Genomic DNA, 23,819 nt, shown 5'->3' on the forward strand with positions numbered 1-23,819 from the left:
AATTCTTCACGTGATGATAAACAGCAAAATAATTACTTAATACTATCATCACTTTATTAAATATTAACAGCCCACCATGTGATAAATCTCCCGATGGTATAAAGTCTCAATTGTGTTAGCACAAATCAAGAAAATCTCCGCTATGGAGTGAAAATCAAATTTATAACAAATCTGAACTTACATTTATGCCAATATACCTTAACACAACACTGCTTGAATAATGCCGATATATCCACAGCTCTGTCCGCCTTCTTTATAAGGACATACAGTAAAGTGTGTGTGTGTGTGTGTGTGTGTGTGTGTGTGTGTGTGTGTGTCCTTCTTTATAAGGACATACAGTAAAGTGTGTGTGTGTGTCCTTCTTTATAAGGACATACAGTAAACACTGTCTGTGTGTGTGTGTGTGTCCTTCTTTATAAGGACATACAGTAAACTCTGTGTGTGTGTGTCTGTGTGGGGGGTGGGGGTGTGTGTGTTTACGTCCTAAATTCCTTGACATGACGAACGTTAGGGTGCTGTATATCATCACTTGCATAATGGAAACTTTAGATGTGGTTAACTTTAGATGTGGTTAACTTTAGATGTGGTTAACTACGGTTGTGTGCGACTAAAATGTAAATAATGCATGTCACACGCAGAGCACATCGTAAGTTTCGATTTTGGAATGATATGTCAATGATTTTAAGTTAACTAGAGTGCGATATACACTTTATTTATCTGCAAAAAGGTCATACTGGTCATCAGAAATAATTTCAATATTGAATAAAGCGTGAATTCAAAAATCCTAAATCATTTAGGTCTATAATTTATCCAAAATATTAACTGCAAATTTCACTAATGTGAACACCAAACTGAGTTTTCACTAAAAATATGTTAGAAGAACGCGAACATCAGATTATTTTTAAGTTGTTATGCATTAGCTATAAATGCAGCGTATTGCGTTTTGTTTTCTTGATTACAATTTATTTTTATAACGGTGCTTAAATGTAATCTACCATAGTCAGCAATATTTTTCCTGTACCTGGGTTTACCAGGCATGTATTCTTTTCAAGGGTGTATGTGTGTACATTCAGTAAAAGTGGTTGTCCTGCTGTACATGGGGAGATAATCTCAGATTATATTTTCTGCAATATTTTAAGTTCTTTGACTTAATTCAGCAACTATTGAATATAATGTAATGTTTGACAAGCCCTTTATTTACAATGCATTGTTTTAGACTATTTACTGCTATGCCACCATAATTAAAGGCTGGAAACCCTTGACAGCTTCATTGCATTTGCTTGCATTAAAATTTGCGCAGTAAGAGTTATGAAACCCAAACTGACTAAAACAAGCCCATATACTTGTACCAGATATGTGGTTTATTGTTGTAACGACCACAATTGAACCTGACATTGAAACTGCAACGTGCAATCTACACCACATCTATCAAGCATTGTATTGACACTGGAACTGCAGTTTGACATTATCATGGTTTATCTGTTTGCACTCAAACACTTGGATAAAGTAGACACTTCTGTTCATCCTTTATTTGTATTTCAGTCAACATGTATTTTCTAAGAATCGCTTCTCTTAGGCTCGAATAAACAAAAACAAAAGAAGGAGTGAAAACAACAAGCTTTGAAAAAATACAATAATTTATTTTCCTGGAAAATGCTGTAAAAATGAAAAATCATGAACTTACAGTTTCAAGAATCAAATCCAAAAATAATCCAAGAATAATCCACGAATAAAATGTTTTAAGTCCTAATAACAAAATGTTCTAATCATTTCAAGTTCGAGTCCCGCTGAAGAATCCAAGATGAAAGACGATGACGTATGTTGTAATATGTAGTGTTGAAGTATACAGTTCCTTGTAGAAACAAGAAATATCACTCCAGTTTTGGAAATCTGAATAAATTTTTATAAAAGCTGTCATTGTTCAACAATTTCACATGAGCACATGTATTTTCCGAAAAAAGAGATTTAATCCTTTTTGATTCCAAGTAATTTGAAATAACTCCAAACAGCACAACAGACATACAACTTCCAGTGTAAGAGCCCAACTAACTGAGAATATGTCTTCAAAACAAAGGTTATATCGTATTCTAAAACGCAGAAAGGGGGTCACGTGACCATGTTCCAGAACTTCGTCCAAATTATGTACTTGTTAAAGATCACGTACACCCAGTGTCGCCCTGATGTAAACCAATCATTTTACTCTAAGAAATAAAATTTTAAAAAATTGTTTACATCTTAAACACGTAGTTCAATCTCGACCTTGAAAACAACCAATTATTGTAAAATAACAATTGAACTTATTGATTGGTTGCTGCAAATTTTGAATCAAGGTCAGGATCTAGATCAACGCCTGGTTGTTTACAAAACGAACATTCAATGTCAAACTATTTTCTGGAAAAAGTATCATCTCTAGTGAAAACAATTTACATTACAATAGCATGTAATGAAAAATTAAAAAAATTAAAGCTGACAAGCAATTAAATTGAAATAAATATATATCAAATCAGATATAATTAAATCAAATATTTTTAAATTAGTGTCAAGGAATGTAGCCTGGTTGCTGTATATGTCAAGTGAATTAAATTCCCATCTGACAAATCAAAGTTTACTGCAAAGTTCATAATTAATATAATACTGCACTATCAAGCGATCCAATCAGAACACGCCACGCCTCTCCTCCAATGATCGGATAAAGAACATAGGAAATTATATTAGCCACCACTGCATATACATATACCTTGTTTACCAAGTGAAAACATGTCTACCTTACGTGCCAGCCATATCTTTCATTGGCTCGACCCATCCATTGTGATGACTTATTATTTGCCCCAAACATTCACTTTCTTCTTCGAATATGAACTTGTCGCATAAATTTCTGTAATGAATTTGTGAAAATAGCCCATTAAAATATGTTATAATGCCTTTGACATGATTCTGTTTCGGCTACCGTACATCAGTGTCTAACTAAATTGTTTTTTTTTTGGGGGGGGTGTCATTTTATAGCGAATTCTCCCAATCTGCACCATTTCGCTCCATACAAGTATTTCTAGAAACATATGGAGTGGTCCAACTCCTATAGCCTAAATATATCTTACGGTTATCATATAAACACACAGGACAAAAGAAACTGCAGTAGATAAGATGACCATGGTAACACATAGTTCAATTTAAATTAGTGCCACATTTTCTAGCGTGGATGAAATAAATAGATACATCGAGAAACTAAATTCAAACACTTCTCTAGCGGCGCCCTGGTCCAACACATCATCCCAGTTGTATACGTATATAGAAAAACTAAATTATGAAAATAATTTCCATTTGCAGTTAACTTGCATTACAATTTTAGCGATGCATCATAGTGGCACGTTTAAAGGCATTGTGTTTGTTTTATTTAACCTAAACACAGGGTCATTTGCAAGTGAAATTGATTACATTAGGCTCAAATGAAAGAGTTAGCTGTCTCACAGTGTTCTTTATTAACTTTGGATCGCTATCCTCTGAAATAATTTTAAAAAAACAGTATGCAGTTGCAAAAAGGCCATGTCATAGGTTCGGTGCTGAACCTTTCCGCAACTTCATTATAATTTACGTTACTTCCTTTATATATTAACATGTTGCTTGTCTGGCAATTTCTACTTGTAAATAATTGAAACCACGAACCATAACTCGAAGACGTTTCCCTGCATGTACCTATTGTAATGACTTCTTTTTAAATTTCGATTTTATCTACCTCCATTTTTATCTTGTATTTATCTAAGTACCTTTTGTTATTCTTGATACATTAAATTATGTCCACATAACAAGGATCAATCTGTTACGAGTCCATGGTCTTGAACTAGGTAGAAAAAAATGTGAAGTCCAACAAGTTGTGTCAAATTCAACAAATATTTTATTTCCTTGGAATTCAAAGAAAAATTTTTAAAAAGAAATTACACTTCTTATGTTATGTGTTTAGGCTCGAATAAATGGTAACAAAAGAAAGAGTGAAAAGAACAAGCTTTGAAAAATTTAACAAATAATTTTTTACCATGGAAAAATATTTAAAAAGGAAAAAATAAGAACTTACGGTTTTAAGAATCAAATCCAAAATTAATCCAGGAATAATCCACGAATGAAATTTTACAGGTCCTAAAAATAAAATGTTCTAATGAATTCAAGTTCGAGCCCCGACGAAGAATCCAAGATGGAAGGCGATGACGTATACTGCATCATTTGTGGTGTTGTAAGGTCTAGACATATGTGTTATTTACAAACAATAATCCGATGTTTGAATTTCTCAATAAAATTTAAATACATATCTTTGTCCAATAATACTGTATCAGCACATATATATTTCCAGCAAAAACAATTAATCCTTTTGAATGCAAATAATTCGAATAAACACTAAAATGTAATTCCCAAAAAGACACAACAAAATAAATACCTTTACGTCCCATTGTTTTGAAGCCCAACTGAGAGATATCCTATAAACAATGATTATAACGTAACTCGACAGGCAAAACAAATTCCCGGATGAGGGTCAACTTTCCATAACCTTCGAGAAGAATATACGTATAAAAACACGTAGTGCCAGTATGACCTTGACAAGAACCAATCATGTTACTCTAAGAATAAGATAAAAAATAAAAAGTTGTTTACTTATCTCAGTGATTTCTGAATTAAGGTCGGGAACTAGGTCAGCTTTAAGTGTTTACAAATGAACAGTCAAGGTCAAACTATTTTCTGGAAAAGTATCGAGTTCCTAGCAAACAAAACTACATTATTTTGACATATAATGAAATTAAAAATAAAGATTTTAAAATTTACAAATAATTAAATTGAATCAAATATAAATTTAATCAAATATACGTAACACACTGGTGTGAATTAAATCCAAGGTAGTCCTAAAAGATCTATCAAAGATACATATGTATGAAGTTCCAATTGAATTCGATTAGCATTCTAAAACAATTCCGATATTGAATGTGTTGATGTACGTCAAGTCTCAAGCGTGTTGATGTGCCAGTTGTCTTGAGTGTGGTGATGTGCTAAGAATCTTTTAGGTATCACAATAATATACTCCAAAAATTTCCTTGTCTAACTGAACCATAATTCCAAATTAATGTTCAGTCCAAGAATATTATTGAGCACTTTTTAATACAGTATGAAGAATATTTATAACAAATAAATCCACTCAAATAAAACACTGAACGCAACAATAAGAATCATTCTGATTTCCGATGTCAAGGCAAGATTGATTAATTGTCTGTTAAACAAGATTATACACCCATCTACTTGATCTGGGTCGCAATTGTCATCTTCTGAAACTACTCCGTCACCCAATGGAATTTTCCTTGCTAGAAGATTTTAAGGTCAGAATCAAGGGTGTTCTTTAACTCAAATTCAGGTACACATGGTTACATTAATAATGATCTGAATATTTAATCTACACTCAATGAGAAAATTTTAGTATGTATTATGTTGTTTACAAAATTCATGTCACTGGTCAGTTATACTATGAACTTGACTTTGGACATGGTCAAGAACAAAATACAGATATATACATAACATACAGTCATCAAGAAAAGCCAACAAATAATACAAATTAAACATACATAACACAATCAAGATGGGTTTTGTTGTGCAAAGTGCATTGACAACAAGGTGATTTTGATTTGTAGAGACAACATTGTTCATCTTTGGCAAGAACCTAACAGCAGAGGTTAGATATGTAATTCCGCACGGTATCCGAAAATTAAGCCGACTCTGTTAATAACACACTGTAAAATATATGCGAATTACTCGTACACTGACATTTGGCATTCTCTGCTTTCTTCTCAAATCCGAGCAACTACAGACGTGGTTTTCCCTTCAGTAGACATGTTAAGCATTATCATTCACTTAAATCAATCTGGTTTTGGGGTTTTGTCAGTACCACAAGTATAGCATTACATCATATCTGTTCAATTTAGTCCGATATAAGATAGTACGGTAGTGGGTCTTGACGTCAAAGTCAAAATTCACAATTTCCTTTCGTTATGCGTGCTTCCAGTTTCAGTAATATTTACAATAAACTACCACTTGCTACCTAATTAACTGAAAGGATTGAGCATAGGTACTTTGAGGGCATATGCTTATGATCAATTGAAACCTAGTGAATAAGTAAGATTTAACACTCTTGTACATTCAAATCTAATATTAAGTGCAACGTAAATCTCAAATAACATGAGATTACTGGACCAGTACAATTTTTAAAAAGCATGTCCGAACTGCTCAAATTTTTAAAATAACCATTCGTACTTGGACTGTAGTATGCACTAGTACTGTCCTTCACGTTGATATCCAGAAGCAATCAGTCAGATTAATCCAAAGTCTTTATGCAATTTTTAAATCTCGGATCGCTTCCTATACGAGAACATTTCTCGGCCATTCTATGAAAATTTAATGTTGTGTCCCTGGATCATAGTATACATTAGTGCTTGATTTGCACATTGGCATGCATTATCACTCATATTTTTATTAAATAAAAACGTCCCCAAGTTCCTCTGTTGTATCATGCATAGTTATGAGCTTGAAATAAGAAAAAGGCACAGACTGAGAAAAACACAACATTAAGTGAGAATGTTTGCACAACATATATAATGACACATACATGCATGGTGTGAAAAAAAAATATTTTACAGAGAGACGATATCCAAAGTTCACGAACTTTATTGAGATATAGTGTGGTCCAAGCTCGCTGATTAACATAATAACACACAAGAAATAATAATACAATATTGTTTGAAACCTACACAAAAGATATCCTCAAATGTTGATTAAAGATACTAATTTACAAATTAAATTAAATACAGATAACATCCATAAAAGTGTTAGCAATGCCAATAGCAAGATTGTTAAAACGTGATATTATGATGACAAAATATTTACGAATTCAACGTGAATAAATACGCATTTGTATTCGATATGATTTACAGTATAATTCAAGTATCTAATAAACCTCACAATGTCAATCTTCATTGATTCAACAAAAACAGATATATACTTCATGGTGAACTGTACAAGCTTTAACTGAATTCACTAAGGATGATCTCTTCTGCTTGCGGTACTTCTGCGAAAATAGACTCTCGGTCTTCATAGTCTTGATCTCAGTGGGAGTCAAATTTGCATTTGTCTGTCATACACTCTCATTGGGAGATTTGTGAACTTGATGACTAGTTGTAATTTAATGATGAACCCAACAGCAGTTTAACGTCATTCTTCTTTCCTTCTGTCACTCCAGTTATAATATGATACGAATGCAAAAGCAGAACGAAATAAAGCAATTGCAGAGATGTAAAGATTGTGCAAAGTTAAAAGAGATTAAATTGAATTAGCGTGGAGACAATGACCAGATTAGGGAGATATAGCACCAAAGAATTACAACAAGAATATTAGAAATATCAAATACAGGATTGATATATCTGCACAACAAATGCCATTCCAATTTAATATTTTGAACTGTTCTAAAGGCAAGGGAGCTTTTTCGTGATCTAAATATTAGTTTATCAAAAGTAACACTTTGTTGTAGATAAATGGACGAAACCTTTTTGTAAAAAGAAAACCATCAACTACAGAACCCTACTACTATACTGTGAATCGATTTAATACATTAAATTAGTTAACTAGCTTTAATCGATTTCACATAGCAGTCATATTAAGAGAACTAAATACTGAAACATAGTGACACGTTTAAATTTGGATTAAAAAAACCTTCCATTGACATCGATGTTCAAAAGAACGGAATTTCAATCAGCAACAATATGACAAAATATTGACGAGTGGCCGAGTGGTCTCAAGCTCTCTCCATTACGGATCACTGCCATCTCACCTCTGTCTGCGTTGGTTCGAGTCTCGGATTCAGCCAAATTGGGTACGTGAGAAAGCTTGCCAGTAGCTTCTCGTGGGTTGGTGGTTCTTCCTCCACCATTAATACTGGCCGCCATGTATAGGTTATCGTGTGTTGAAAAATGGCGTTAAACCCTTCAACAACAACAAGAACAACAACTAAACATTGAAAAGGACACAACCAAAAATAAAGACAAAACGAGTATAAGTTATATAAAAGGAAGGAATAGTATCATGTTAGTCCTACGGTTAGAATGTCAGAGCCTATGCTAAGATGATATTTTATGTTCCAACTACACTTAAATTTCCAAGTTAGAAACATCAACATTTTTCATAAACGAAACAAATAATACTCTTATCGATACTAACAGAGCATAATTTTTATTCCCTTTCTTGTTGCGTCTACATGTTCCATCAACAATGCAAATGACAAACACACGAATGCCAAAATAAATAGCATAACATGTGCAGCGCGGAGAGAAGCAACTTGACGAGTACTCCAAAGTAACCAACTCATCCGACTACTAGAAATTCCAAGCAAACTAGTCACTTCCTATATAGATAGTTAGAACAAATAGTTGTAAATATGTTTAAGCCCTTAACTTTTGTCATCGATCGGCCGGGTGAATATTTATAGTTTCCTCCTGATGGAGTACTGCTGACACTTGTTCCTTCACCACCAATCAATTTTCAATTGACCTGGAAGAGTTGATATAACCATGGCAATAACTGTTGTTATATTAGTAATGCCCTTTCCTTTGCGGAGTCATTTGAGTCTTTCACCAAAGATTATTTTCTATAACTTTCGAAATGATTTCTACAATGATTTTTAAATCATCTTCAACTTTGATAGATGTAAACCAACTTGAACTTTCATGATTTCAACAATTTTTAATTTTTTTGCAATACACTTTGTATCTTTCTATCAGTTTCCATGCCATTGTCGCTTTCAGTTCTTCAATCTGTGTGTTGTACATTACAATATCAGAGTTCATAGATAAACGTATAGTATTCACAATGATTACATCACTTACATTACTTATCTTTCTATGTAGTTAATAATCTTTTCACTGCATGTGGAAGTTTTCCGCAACAAATTCTTCTATGTTAATCAACAACTGGGGTGTAATTTGCGTTTATATGTTCTCCAAATGGTTCCTTATTGACTATGTCTGGCACGACAATATCATCAGTATGTCATGTTATTTATTGGTTCCATTGGTTTTTACTTCATGTTGTTCTTTACACAGGTTCTGGAGTTTCAAAGGACCTATTTGTTCTTGAATATTGGGCCGACTGCTAACGAATAGTTTCCACTTTTGGAGTAAAGCATGCATGATGTAGTCCACGTATTCTTTCGGAAAAAATACGTATTCACTGACTACCTTGCAATGGAGTTTTAGCATACGTGTTGATAAATCATTGCCAACATTATAATTATTATCAATACTTAACATGTTTTGCTTTAAAAGTATTTAAATTGGTAAGATTTTATTTGTGAGGAGTTGTAAAACCCTGATTTGCTATGTTACAGTAATATATGTATGATAATATATATTATCGTCATTTTGCATGTTCGTGACCATCCATCTTGTAATCTTCAGGACAATGTTACTCTTTAAAAAATCTCTAACATCATGAACACTTCAAAAAATTGTCAAAGTCTTCAGCACCCTCAGATATTTATCAGTTATTTGATAGAGGACAAGAGGAGAAAGCACAGCTGGAAAATGAACTGAGATTTTCGAAAACAAAAAGAGAATTAGCACTATTTCTACAGAAACCAAGACTACAAACATAAACAAGATATAAACCTTGCAAACAGAACATGTTAAAGAGATAACTGGTAAGCGTTTAGCTGTAATAGTGTTACAAATCAAGGAGTCGTTATCAGACGTTGCAATCTACACTGCGACAAAACATATTAACAAACATTTCTGCTGATCGATAATTTAGACAGTTTACAATAATAAACTCAGAATTACAACAGTTGTCGCTTGGGCTGGACTTTCCCTCTATCTAATATTCAAACATGCCAAATTAAAAAGGTCAGCGGTAAAAAATAAACAGGAAATATAACTATTCAAGAGCAAACTGCTTCATAAAATACATGTGCACTGGTTGCTTTGGGGTTTGTATGCATTTGTACGTATCACCACTCATGCTTTATTCATTGTTATTACAAGAGAAGCTGTTTACCATACAACAAAAAGTATAACAGGAAAAACAGATTAGACAATATTATATAACAACCCTACAATAATAACGTAAACAATTTTCAACTATTCTGCTTTTTCTATTGTGTTGCTCATTCTGTTCTTCAGTAGGCATTTCATCATTTTTGTATTGTATATCCGACTGGCATGTACATTGTCTTGAACCTGTGAAAACATTGTATTTGTTGTTCAACGCTTAGTGCGGCAGCTGTTGGTACCATTTTTATAAGCCTTATCATATCAAACGTAATGTGAGCACTGAAAGGTAGTCATTTAACGTTTTCACATTATCAATTGTACAGCAATATATGTTAATAATGCAATCCAGTTTACTGACACGGCAAGTATTGTTGTTTAATACAATTCTGTGAATGACATATCATCTCTATAAAATGCTTTTGTTATCCAAATTATTTATAAGTGACTTTCAGTTGCAATAAAAAATAAACACATCTATAAGAACCTTTTGGAAAACCAAAAAATGACCCTGCTGTATTTAAAATTCGATATTTCCATATTATATATCTATGGATTACGTTTCATCAGGCATGCAAATTTACTCTGCAAGAAAGGTAAATTCGGTCAATCAATGTTCATACTGGGTTTTATTACTGCATTGTTTACATTTCGAGCTTATGAGTTACGTTTTGCAAGTTCTGTACCGATTTCACGGCATGAAATAGAGCTGTTAACATACAAACTGTTTCATCTAATTTGAAAATACTCTCGATTACTGTGCTTTTTATTGACTACTGTCTAGCATTTATAATACATTTTTGTATGTTTGAATTTATTTCAAGCTCATAATAGTGAAATCAAATGTCTAAATCTACCCATGGCGTGAAACAATTATAACATTTCCAGAAATATAATTTACTCATCCGTTTTGCAATTATTAAAATAAAACTTACTGCTGTTTGATTTAGTTTGTACTATGAAATAGTATTTGTTGAATATTGTCATTCTGTTAAATTATTATAATACCTGTTTACCAGTGTCATGCTGATGAATTAGTCGAATACCTGTCTACCAGTACCAAGCTGATGAATTTATTCGAATACCTGTCTTCCAGTACCAAGTTGACGAATTATTCGAATACCTGTCTACCAGTACCACGCTGATGAATTATTCGAATACCAATTTGCCAGTGCCACATAGATGAATTATTCGAATACCCGTTTACTAGTGTCATGCTGGTGAATTATATTAGAACAATACTTTGTTACCAGTCACTTCGGAAGTTTGTAATATTTTAACTTTACCTGACAAAAGATGATATGACTTACGTACAGATTTCGATAAAGAAAAGGTATCAAAAAAACTATAGACACTAAGAACATTTAAAGTTCAATTTAACCCATGACCAAAACAAGTCAGAAATGTTTTCACAAAGACACTTCTGATGATGAGATATAACGTATAAATATGTATACTTCATTTGTACGCTTAATATTCAACGGTAGCGTTATGTTTCTTAAAGAATGTTTCTCCTTATGGAGTCAATGAATAGATCTATCCTTGTTATTCTTATCAACTTCCTTTAAAACAAATCAATTGTTCTTCAATAAGTCCCCATCAAACAAATCTTCACAAACTGAGAGAATACTATCCAAATTGATAAATGGGAAATTATTTCATTCATTCTACAACTAAACTCATCCGTTAAACGATTGTTTATATTAGAGCCACACCTTTAGAAACGTTTCAACTACAATGTTGTTGAAGTCACCACTGTTGAATTTCAGTTTTTTTATATCGACACGTCCGTGAGTTTTACCTGATCGTCCAAGGCTTTTTGCGGGTTTCATGAACATATTTCAAGCTGTTTTCTGAGTCGCAACTATTCTTGTAGCAAACGTTTTGCTCAAATGCTTTTGTCCAAGTGCAAACAATCTCCCTGCAACATTTCACTGCAATATAGCTGATGTGTACCAGATCGAAGCCTCTTTGTGGAGTGCAGAATTTAGTACATGCGAGAAAGACAGCCAGGCAGAGGGAAAGAGGGGGAAGTAATTACACGAAATGGATGAGAAAGTATACATTTTTACATATAGTGTATTTATTGCACTGTCTGGAATCAATACATAAAATAATCATTTTCATAACAATGAAATTATGAATGCACGTTCTCCGTCAGCAAGAAAATGCTAAACAAACTACACACTAAACAATTCTCAAGCTTTCATGTCAATATCCTTTCGGTCATATCATTCTCTAAAACAATAAAAAGGAAATGGTCATCTAAATACCTTTTCTGCTCCGGTAAGTGCAATGAAATATTCAGTACTGTGCCAAGATCACACAAATATATGATATGGTTTAAAATCCCTCTTTGGTCTTCAGCAATGAAGAATATGTCTGCAAAATAGATCTACGGTCTGCAACTATGAAGAACGTGTCTGCATTTTACTTTCATCTCTTCTAAACGTATTAAATCTTTTAAAACGTTGAGGTTTACAAGCAGCGCCTTTACACTGAATTCTGTTCCATGGATGCGGTCGATTATTATCTACTTGTCAAGACTGCATGGAGTGGCAATTTATGTTAAAATCAGGTAAGGGCTTTCACTTTCCCGTCGATGAATATTGGATGTGTATAACTGCACATTTGCTATACACGATTTCTTGATATTGACCCCCAAAAGATTTATGTAACCTGGCATCCAAAACAGAGAAGGACCTTAGATAAAATACTAAATTCTTTTCATCAAATTATCAGTTGACATGTCTATAAATGATAAGCAATACAAATTTCGAAACAGTTTAAATATCTAATCCATTAAATAGTGGCGACCCATTCGACAAACTATTCTTTTTGCAAGAGGGGTTGAGAATAACTTCGGCCGGGTGAATATTTATATTATAAAAGTAATATAATTAGGGTTTTTATTGTTTACTACATATACATACTAAATTAAAAATTAAACATATTAATTTCACACACTTTTGAATAGGGTACAGATGATATAAAATTATTCAAATTACTACATAACAGAACATGACACCGATCAAGGAAAATCGAGATGAAAAGCTGTAGAAGACTGTAGTGGAGTTGTATCAGTAAATTAATATTGGAAGACACACTACCTCAGGAATGTGTCTATAATAGATGCTTCTTTGCAGACACGGCTTTATATTACAATCCCCTCAGAAGATAGCGCTTTATAAAATATGGTTATATAGACAATGCGAATATGAAATTTATTTCAAGTGCATGCCGTACGAATGACATCGTCAACTGACTCAAAGATGACACAGCAATCGTTATAGTATTTTCTTTAAGAAAGAAATCAGCAAAACTAACTGCTAAAGCCGATATAGTTCGGACAAAGTTTGCCATCGTTTGCAAGTCAAATATACAGGCCATTGTTTCACATTGTGTCACAATGCTCGTAATTTTCGTCACGTTGATACGTTAGATCTTGGTAATCATTCTTTATGCCAAAACTCAAGACAAATCATATCTAAAGTGCTTCATGAACAATGCAAACCTTCAGTAAAATAACGTCAACTTTATTGTGTACCATCGTTCAAAGTTCCAAGATTATGACAAAACAATGAACTAGTTGGACACTGTACGCAATACCTTAATGTAGAATGTGATTGTGTACGCAATATCGTATTGCAAAACATGTTTATTACATCTGCAGGTTGCTGATGCTCATTCGTGAACAAAACCTGCCGATAAACGACCTCTCTAATTTTATAGCAATTTTTATAACGTGTTATTGGTTAATTTCTAATTTCATGCAATCTGCGATAAATCTTTCGTAAACATTTGTAAAGGCGGACAAGAACATTTAATTACTAAGAGGGTCAATTTACAAACAGGGATATCGTCTTGGTGAGATACGTTCGACGAAGTGTATTACAAAGAACATAATGACAAGAACAAGGTAGATTTAGAAGTAAGGTAATTCCTTTTCTAAAATCTTAGCACAGATTGTACACTATTTATCTAATTCGTATTAACAAAAATCAAATACACTACAAGACGATATCAATATGTAAAGGTTTTCGTTGAAGACAGAGTAAAAAATTAAAACAATAATGATAGTTAATTTACATTCATAGTTTTCCGGGATAACAATATAATTTGAACAGCAATTTTCAAAAGCCAGACTTAAACAATTGACTGCATGCTCGTGATTTCGAGAAAGCACGGATGAACGTAATGTAGATAGAATAACAGCTATCGATCAAACGGTTTTCTTGTTCCTTATATAGATGCACAATAACTTAATAACTGATACAACAAACTATAATTCACGTAAAGAACGGATTCATAAACTTTGATTTACACATTTACTATTTCACCCTGAGACTCGTATACAAAAAATGGCAGGTTTTTACTAGTCAGTGCATGATAAATGCGTATGAGACAACCTCCAAATTCTAACACTTGGAACCTTGGAATGAAATTACCCATATCGGATGAAATCAGTCAAATTTGTTCCTTGATTTCACAAGAATAGCAATAGAGTCATCGGCAGTGGACAGTAGCTGAACACTTCCATGGATTTTCCTGAAATATACTATCTTTATTGTTCGTCTGTCGCTCAACATATTAAAATGATGGTAAGCTTCATTTATCGTAGGAAATAAAAATGGGATCATGGTCCGTCTGATGACGTCATTATTCTCCTTCCTGGTTACTTATATATAACAAGTATGTGGACGCAATTAGGAATACATATTTGCAACGATGAGTTCGGAATCTTTTGTCCACCAGTTTCATCAGCCACATGACGTTTTCTCCGAATTCTCACCACCCTTCAGAATTCATGTCAGGATGACCATGCGTTAGCGTTGTGAGTGGGCCAGTCATTGGCCTTGGAGAACAGTAATCATCACGATGCAAAGAAAGTCCATCCGGGGAACCAGTTGACATTACATCGTTAGATAAAAATTGTCCATCGGACCCCATGCTACCTGTAACAGAGAAAATATTTTTAAAACGTTTTTATCACAAGGAATGAAAGAGTAAGACAACTAATTTCCACAAAATATCTGAAAACGATTGGAATAAATTAGGTGATGCTTGGGTCTAACGTTCCTGCCTTGATGACTTTGACATTTTTACCACAAATATTTACCACAGATCCTTATGTAATAGCTTTTGAAGCATGTTTAAGTAGAATACGTCTAAGGATTTGAGGAAGAAAATGCTCTTGAGTTAGTAACAATACTTAACATATATACGCCAAGCTCTTTTAAATGTTGTTTTATAATATTGCGTTATAACTTTTCTTCAATATATCCGATAACATGATATGCATGATGTATTTACCTCCTGAATGCATATGATGCTCCAAGTTCAGTGGCGGAGTTACTCTTGAGGAGGGTGGGAGGAAGTTTACAGGACCACCATGATCCTGGCCTGGATAGAAGTCCCCATAACCTTGATATCCATGATAGTAATCCGATCCATCTGAGAAACATTAAAATGTTGGGCGGCATGAGCATCAATATAAAAAAATTATATCATCTCAGAAGATAACTTTTTCTACCTAAAACGTTACGGTAGAAAAATAATTGTTGTTAGCACATTATAAACGAATGAGTGCATCTGAAATACTAGTAAAATCACTTGCCAGTCGACACTGGATGGTATGGGCAAGACTCAAATTCGCAAATGTTTTGCGAGTCTAGCAAATACATGATCCATCATAATAAAAAACAAGAAAATCAACAAAAATGATTTTTAAACAAATTATTCATCCAATCTTACAAATAATTTTCAGCGATTATCTTCCAATGTTCACTTATTTGTCTTCGTCACTAAATTGGATCCGCTTTATGACAAATATCTTCTAATTCTTCAATCATAATTGCATTATCAGACTTAAGACAGAGTCAAAACTCCATTATCAGACTTAAGACAGAGTCAAAACTCCATTATCAGACTTAATACAGAGCCAAAACTCCATTATCAAACTTAAGACAGAGTCAAAACTCCATTATCAGACTTAAGACAAATTTTTATTTACAAAAATTATTTTTACATTCTTAAAAGAAGAACAAAACCTCGAGGTTTGATTAGTGTCAGAACTATTGTATTTGCTATTATCACCTGAATACCCAATGCTTAATGAAAGTCAATTATAAAACAAACTTGTTTTGTTTCAATTCTGTGGTATACATATGGATGGAAAGACTTATCATTGATGGGATATATCATTATTCCAGTACACTATTCCTCTCATATGTCTAATTGTTTGGCTGTTTTTGTGGGGTTTTTTTGTTACTTTTGTTTGGTGTTTTAATATTGTGTTTCATTGTATGATTCTTGTATTCAGTTCGTATTGCCATTTGTATTTCTAATACAAATATTATTGTGAAATGATTTATATCCATGGAACCAAAAAGTGTGGTCCTATCAGGACTTGCTCTTTCGTGAGAACATAAATTTTTGGCCCTGGAGCCAATATTTGTGGTCTTGTCAGGACATGCTCTTTCGCGGGGAACTTAAATTATTGGGAGAATATATACTAAAATTTCTGCTTCATCCACACGATGTCCATGAAGTCAATAATTGTCATCTTATCAGGACTTGCTCTTTCGTGAGAACTTAAATTCTTGGCCGTAGAGTCAACAATTGTAGTCTTATCAGGACCTGCACTTTCGTGGGAACTTAAATTATTGGGAGAATATATACTAAAATTTCTGCTTCATCCACACGATGTCCATGAAGTCAATAATTGTTATCTTATCAGGACTTGCTCTTTCCTGAGAACTTAAATTCTTGGCCGTAGAGCCAACAATTGTGGTCTTATCAGGACCTGCACTTTCGTGGGAACTTCAATTCTTGACCGTAGAGCCAATAATTGTGGTGTTATCATAACTTGTTCTTTCGTGCGGATTTAAATTCTTGGCCGTAGAACCAAACAATTGTGGTGCTATGAGAACTTCTTTCGTTGGGACTTTCTTGAGAGAATTAATAATAAACTGTGTTTCCTCCACATGATGTGTAAAATATTGGTCTCTGCTTTTTTTAATTGTTTATGTCAATGTTTTGGATTTAGAATGGGTACCGGGTGGACGAGTGATCAAAAATTCTCGCGTTCACAATTCACTCATTTATGTCACCTCTGTCCGTGTGAGTTCCAATCTAGGCTCGACCAACGTGGGTATGTAAGAAAGCTTGCCAGTAGCTTCTCGTGATTCAGTGATTCTTCCCGGGTTCTTCCTCCATAATGTATAACCTACCATGTGCTAAAAGATGGCGTTAAATCCTACAAAACCAAACTAGACCGCTCCGGTGACCTAGTGGTTAGAGAGTCCGCCTCGGATACAGGACGTATCGAGTTCAAAACCCGGCTGAGTCATACCAAAGACATGTACAAATGGTACTAACAGCTGTCTCGCTAGGGGCTCAGCATTAAGACGTTAGTGATAGGTCTGATCGGCCTGGTGTCAAGATAATGTGACTGGGTGGGACATGATGCTACATGTCTTGGCATGATGCCCGTGCAAGACATCACTATAAACTGCCACACTGCAGACATCGTAGAGATTCAACTAAAAAATGTAAAGCTACGTTAAAAATCCAAATCACACACACATACACACACTAAACTTGTATTTAGTAATCCTGGTTTAATTGAGCATCAATGGTCTTTACCTTAGCTCGTATCCTATCGACACTTTCATGTTACCGTAGAATTATTGCAAGAACTCTTTGATTAAACCGTAGTTCTTATCAGATGGACACTTTGATTTCAGTGTAATCTAAACTATTAAGACGAGTTTAAACGTGTTTGTGTAAGAAATCACGCGAGTTGATGAACTCATATTATTAAAAGAGTTGATCTTTTCCCTTCAAATTATGTTTTAGTGAAGTAAATAAACAATCGTCTTGCCTTTTGATTCATTTTTTCAGGTATCTCTTTCTGGAGCTGCTCAGTATTCGTAGAGAATGTAATTTTGTGTGTCGAAGTTACCCAAGGAAAATAACAACGAAAATGAAACCTGGACGAAAACTAATAAGTTCAAAGTATTTCGGAATTTTGGCCGTTTCCAGAATTTTTGGCAACATGAAACAACAATACTATAGCAAAAGGTTGTTCAACATGAATAGAACACATTCCCACAATTTATTACTAAACTGTTGACATCATGGCTAAAATATAAATGATAATTGCACCATGAGATTGATTACCAATACAGAATTACACCAGGAGTTTCATTCTTCACACAGAATTGCACCAAGACGTTCATTATTTACACAGCATTGCACCAGGAAGTTTATTGCTTGCACAGAATTACACCAGGATGTTCATTGTTTGCACAGAATTACACCAGGAGTTGCATTGTTTACACAGAATTACACCAGGAGTTTCATTGTTTACACAGAATTGCACTAGGAGGCTCAACGCTTGCACATAATTGCACCATGATGTTCATTGCTCGCACAGAAATTCGCCAAGAAAATCATTATTTACACTGATTTACACCAGGAGAGTCATTTCTTACGCAGAGGTACACTTAAAGGTTCACTGCCTACACAAAAAAAGAATTTGTGTCATTTACAAAATTCTTCATTTTTGTTGCTTTTTGTTATCTCACATTCTTTAACACAATAAAAGAAGACCTATGGGTACAATTCGATATAAAAATATTATTCAAAAATAAAATCTTTATATAATTAGCTGATGTTTATTATTGCGTATCTTATTGTCTGAAATAATCTCAAACCGATCAACCTCAGCTAAGAATATGTGTTAGTCAATCACAAATCTAAGGGTATATTCAAATTTGTGACTCTGGGGCACACCGAAATCATTAATCAAAACACCAAATATTCCTTCACCAGTATTCTGAAATTTCACCCTGCATAAATTATATGATTGCTATTTTAAATGTATTTCAAACGAAAATTAAATCTTGTAATTATGACAAAAGTGTCCGAATTCGACTGTTTAAATATAATAATATAATTATGTCGTTATATCTTAAGATTAAATTACATTGCAAGGGTATCAAATACTTTGGATATTTAAAATTAAACGACTTTGCATACAGTGATGCATATATTCATTTATTCATCCATCCATCCATACATACAGCACTTCGATGTCATATGCTTAAAGCCGATATGAACAAGATCTATATGTGTGATCAGATTGTCGAATACTTAAATTTTGTATCGAATATAAATATATCGGCTGTTGGGGATATTATATCCAACAATTTCTCATTTTAACGTAAGACAACGTATTGCACTAGATGTGTACGTTATCATCGTGTCATGTGTATCACTTCATTCAAAACTCATCCGGACAAATGCCGTTTCGTCTCGACTGTCCAAGCAGATACTCCCAAATGGACACTATTTGAGGTTGACAAGATGGAGGACTATGACGTCATAAAGTTCTAACCAATAGTTAACATTAAAATTTATCCCGATGCAGACTTGTGCGTTCTTTAGATTTGTTTTCTCCATCAACGCGCTTATTATGCTCGTGTCACTTTAGGAAATCATGTTTAACTGAATATGAAATCACCAGTGATATATATATACTCAGTTATGTGCGATAAATGTATAAAAACTGTAAGATGAATTTTGACTAAACTGATCAAGGTTTTTCCAGTTGAATAAAAGATTCATGCCAGGAAACATTCCTTCATTTTCGATTATGGTTGAAGAAATAAACAGGCTTTTCTATTTCAATGAGTCTATTTCAATGAGATCTTCTTTCATTAAATATGAAACAAATGTCCAACAGGGGCAATTTTTGTACTAAAAGAAAGATGTCTCTCTTTCCTAGTTTAACATTTTGATAAAAATCATCAGTCATTATACGACTTCTAAGAGGAAAGAGATAATCTCGATATATGATCGTATATCAGCAAACTCTTCCTCATTATTTCGATATGATGTTTCTAATATTTTTGAGTTTAGCAAGCATTCCTGTATTCTGAGGTTATTGGTTTACAAAGGTATTTGGGCGCTAATGTGTTGCATAATACGTTTGTCTTTTTATGTCCAGGTTAATCAATGACATTGAGACTGCGCAGTGGACAAACTTAAGGTACATGCTACAAAGAGAGGGTATTTCTATTAAATTACACTCTTTGTATTTTTTTACAATGATGGAGTGAAGCTCATTGCATAAAGTCAATATATTTATACTACGCGTGTGTATTACCATAGTACAGAATGCATGAAACTATGACATTATGTGTCCCAAAACATTGTTCACATCAACAACACGCGCAATTCAACAATGAACTTATCAACAAAAAATAAAATAGATACCGGTTCTACGTACCTACGCTACTAGACCGATTAGTTTTGTTCATTACGTTCGTATTTTAAATGTATTGTTCCATTATTATACCAATCCGGTGGCCTAGTAGTTAGGACGTCCTTCTAGGATGCGGGAGGTAGCGGGCTCCAACTGATGCCGAGTCATACCAAAAGGCTTACGAAAATGGTACAAACAGCAGCCGCACTAGGAGCTGAGCGTTAAGATATTAGCAATAGTACTGGTCGGCCTGGTGTTGTTGTAGGGTTTAACGCCATTTTTTTCAGCACACGATAGGCTATACATGGTGGCCAGTATTAATGGTGGAGGAAGAACCCGGGAAATCCCCAGAAAGAACCACCGACCCTCGAGAAGCTACTGGCAAGTTTTCTCACATACCCACATTGGCCGAATCAGAGACTCGAACCCACGCAGTCAGAGGTGAGATGGCAGTGATCCGTAACGGAGAGCGCTTTAGACCACTCGGCCTCTCGGGGCTCCCGGTCGGCCTGGTGTCAGGATAATGTGACTGGTGGGACATGATGCTACATATCTGCGGCATGATGCCCCATTGCTGGACATCACTATAAATTGTCCCACCTCAGACATCGTAGCGATATGATTGAAATATTGTTAAAGCTGCGTTAAAAATCCAAGCACACACACACACACACACACACACACACACACACTTGTTCAATTTATAAGACCAATTTGTAAAGTTCCATGGCAAGAATTATTTCCGGGTCGATGAGTTTCTTCATTACAAGATTAAAATAGTAAATAATACATACCAACATACATAATGTTTAAAAGATGATGCCAGGGTAATATAGATATGGTACTGACTTCAGACAGTAAGGACGTCTATTTCGAAAGTGACTGATTCGTGAAGCGCGACCATATAGTCCATATACCGTCTTAAACCCGTGATAAAAATGTGTAACTGATACTTTTCACAGTGGGATTTCTCAAGTACTTAAAAACAAAACAATAAAAGTTAGGATTCACGGATATTTGTCACCCAAGCTAAAGTATCAATAAATAGTTGTGGTATCTTTTGCCTGCCTTTCGGCCAAGAATTTGTGAAGCTATTGTGAGGTGACTTAAACGTCTATGAATGGCTTAATACCTCCATTTCTTTGCGAATATCATCGAAAGGCATTTATACTAAAGGTTCTTACGAGAATAAACACGTAGAATGTGTTGGAACAGCTAGCAGAATGGAATGATTTTGTTTTTCTGTATTGCAAACATTCGAGGTGTGGCCATAAAAGAACTTCCAATAATAAACGCGTGTTATTGAAGGCCCTGCGGCACTGAACGAAGGTGTAAAATATCTAAGGATACTATAAACATAACACGTAGGCAGCAAAACACGGTAAGTTCATATAAAATTACAACTACTGTTCCGTCGACTATCCGTGTTTATAGATAAAACTGTAATGAATTGGTACTTGAGAAAGATGGCTATATATCATTACTAACATTATAGCTTTTTTAAACAGTTTCACTTGGATAAATATCCGAGTTAAAATAATTGAGAAAACAACATATCTGGCTGTTTTAAAAGCTACAATTTTTATTTTATCACCACCACCACCCATTAAGAAAGAGATAAGTATTAATTCTGACAGATTAATTATTAAATCACTTTTACTTGTTATCATTGTCAAACTACAACTACCATAAATAGACAAATATCAATGTTACATCTTCTGTCGTTGTTTCTGTCGTTTCGAGAAGGCGCGTGACAAGGAGAATTCTAGAGTCTGTGACACGTGAATGATGCATGCAGTATGTATGAAGTAGCCTCGTCTTGAAATAACGACTAAATACCTGAGCAATTGAAGAGAGATAACTCAGGCACACACGCTTCTAAATCCAATGCCATAAGCATTCTTGAATTTTTCCAGTTGGTTTGTGCGTCCCTTAATTATGTCAATACTTAATTCTTTTTTTTCTTTTTCTTTTTTTTTTTTTTTTGAGATCTGGATTAATCTCGATACGCTCTGCTTACCAGTATCGGAAGTAGATTACGATAGTAATAAAATAATGTCCACACATATTGTCCTGACATCTGAAATATGCATATTATATGGACAACATAATACATACATACATACACACTCGCCTTTTATATCTTGCTTATTTAATCGATGAATTAATTTCTCCAAGATAATGGTGACTAAAGAACCACAAGAAGTATGCGCGTCAGAGTGATGTTTTTTTAAAAGAGAGAACATGCATTGAGAGGATTGTTATCAAGAGCGATTGGCAAGGATTTAATAAAGAGAATATCAAAGAACCGGGAGAAAGGAGGTAAGCGCAATTACCGTTGAAGTAATTAAATCCCTGTCCCAGCATTTCGCTCTCCTCGATTTCACTAGGAGACATTCCTGCCCTAAGGGCGCGCATGCGTCTTGGACTTCTGAAAAAATGACGGCGCGCTCCAAGCGCACTTAGCTGCTTCATTCGGCGCTCCTTTGATCTTCTATTTTGAAACCATACCTAGAAGTAGAAAATACTTTCATCAATTGATAAATTAATCAAAATAGCCAGTCCTGAAAAGCTACTATTTAATAGTGAAATGTACATGTGTTTTTGTTTTAAGTTCATGTATTGTTACTAACCTATTTTCACGAATGAGATTTGAATATAGTCTGCTTATATTAATGTGATAAACATTACCTCCACTCTCAACAAAGTAATCACATTTAAACTCCTCAGCTTCATACCTTGCAACAGTTTGTTTGCTGTTAAGTTTTTAATTGTCTCAAACGGATTCTATACATTCATTATTTGAAGAACAAAAACAAAATGTCTAATCAATTAGTTTTTAAATGTTTTGCAAATCTCGTTCATTCACACATTTTAAAAGTAACCTTATTTATAAAGTTCTTTATAAGGACGATTATAACACTGTGAAAACCACTAATACCCATGAGCAGAATATCAGCTGACTGCCTATTTGGCTCTCCTCACCCACCTCCCAACAATCGAATAGGTAATACAAATGAAAGTATAAGCGGTCATGGTTATTAGCCCGTTCAGCTGACATAAACGGTCGTGATTATTAGCCCGTTCAACTAGCATAAACGGGCATGGTTATTAGCTGTTCAATTGGCAGAAACAAGAATGGTTATGAGCCCGTTATGTTGTCGTAAACTGGCATGGTTATTAGCCCGTTCAATTGGCATAAACGGGTACGGTCAATATCCCCTTCTGTTAGGATATAATATTTAGTGGGCAAATGTCAAGGTATAACTAAATTACAACACAATAAGACGAATTTTCCTTCCATAAAAAGGGTAGTGGTGGTGGTGGTTTTGTACACATTGCAACAATTTAGAAAGTAAAACAAATGTTTTTTGTTTGTTTTATTTTTAAGTTGATGGTTTTAAAGGTCAGCTAAATATCTGTATATTAAACGCATTATCTTGCCTAAATAAATAAAACAAATGCACAAGGATCTAAACAAAAAATGA

General features: G+C 34.1%; 1 protein-coding gene across 1 annotated transcript in view; it reads right to left on the reverse strand.

Moving 5' to 3' along the window:
• Positions 1–13,364: 13,364 nt before the first annotated feature.
• LOC149775738 (LIM/homeobox protein Lhx1-like) overlaps positions 13,365–23,819 on the reverse strand; it is a 70,603-nt gene continuing 60,148 nt past the window's right edge. The window contains exons 4-6 of the mRNA XM_089943220.1: positions 22,668–22,842; positions 15,372–15,512; positions 13,365–15,013 (exon numbers count right to left, since the gene is read on the reverse strand). Coding sequence (XP_089799346.1) covers positions 14,847–15,013; positions 15,372–15,512; positions 22,668–22,842 — 483 coding nt within the window. The 3' untranslated portion in view covers positions 13,365–14,846. The remainder of the gene's footprint in view (positions 15,014–15,371; positions 15,513–22,667; positions 22,843–23,819) is intronic.

Source organism: Sinohyriopsis cumingii, chromosome 19, assembly GCF_028554795.1.
Source record: "Sinohyriopsis cumingii isolate HCF-2022 chromosome 19, ASM2855479v2, whole genome shotgun sequence".
NCBI classification, from domain to species: Eukaryota; Metazoa; Mollusca; class Bivalvia; order Unionida; family Unionidae; genus Sinohyriopsis; species Sinohyriopsis cumingii.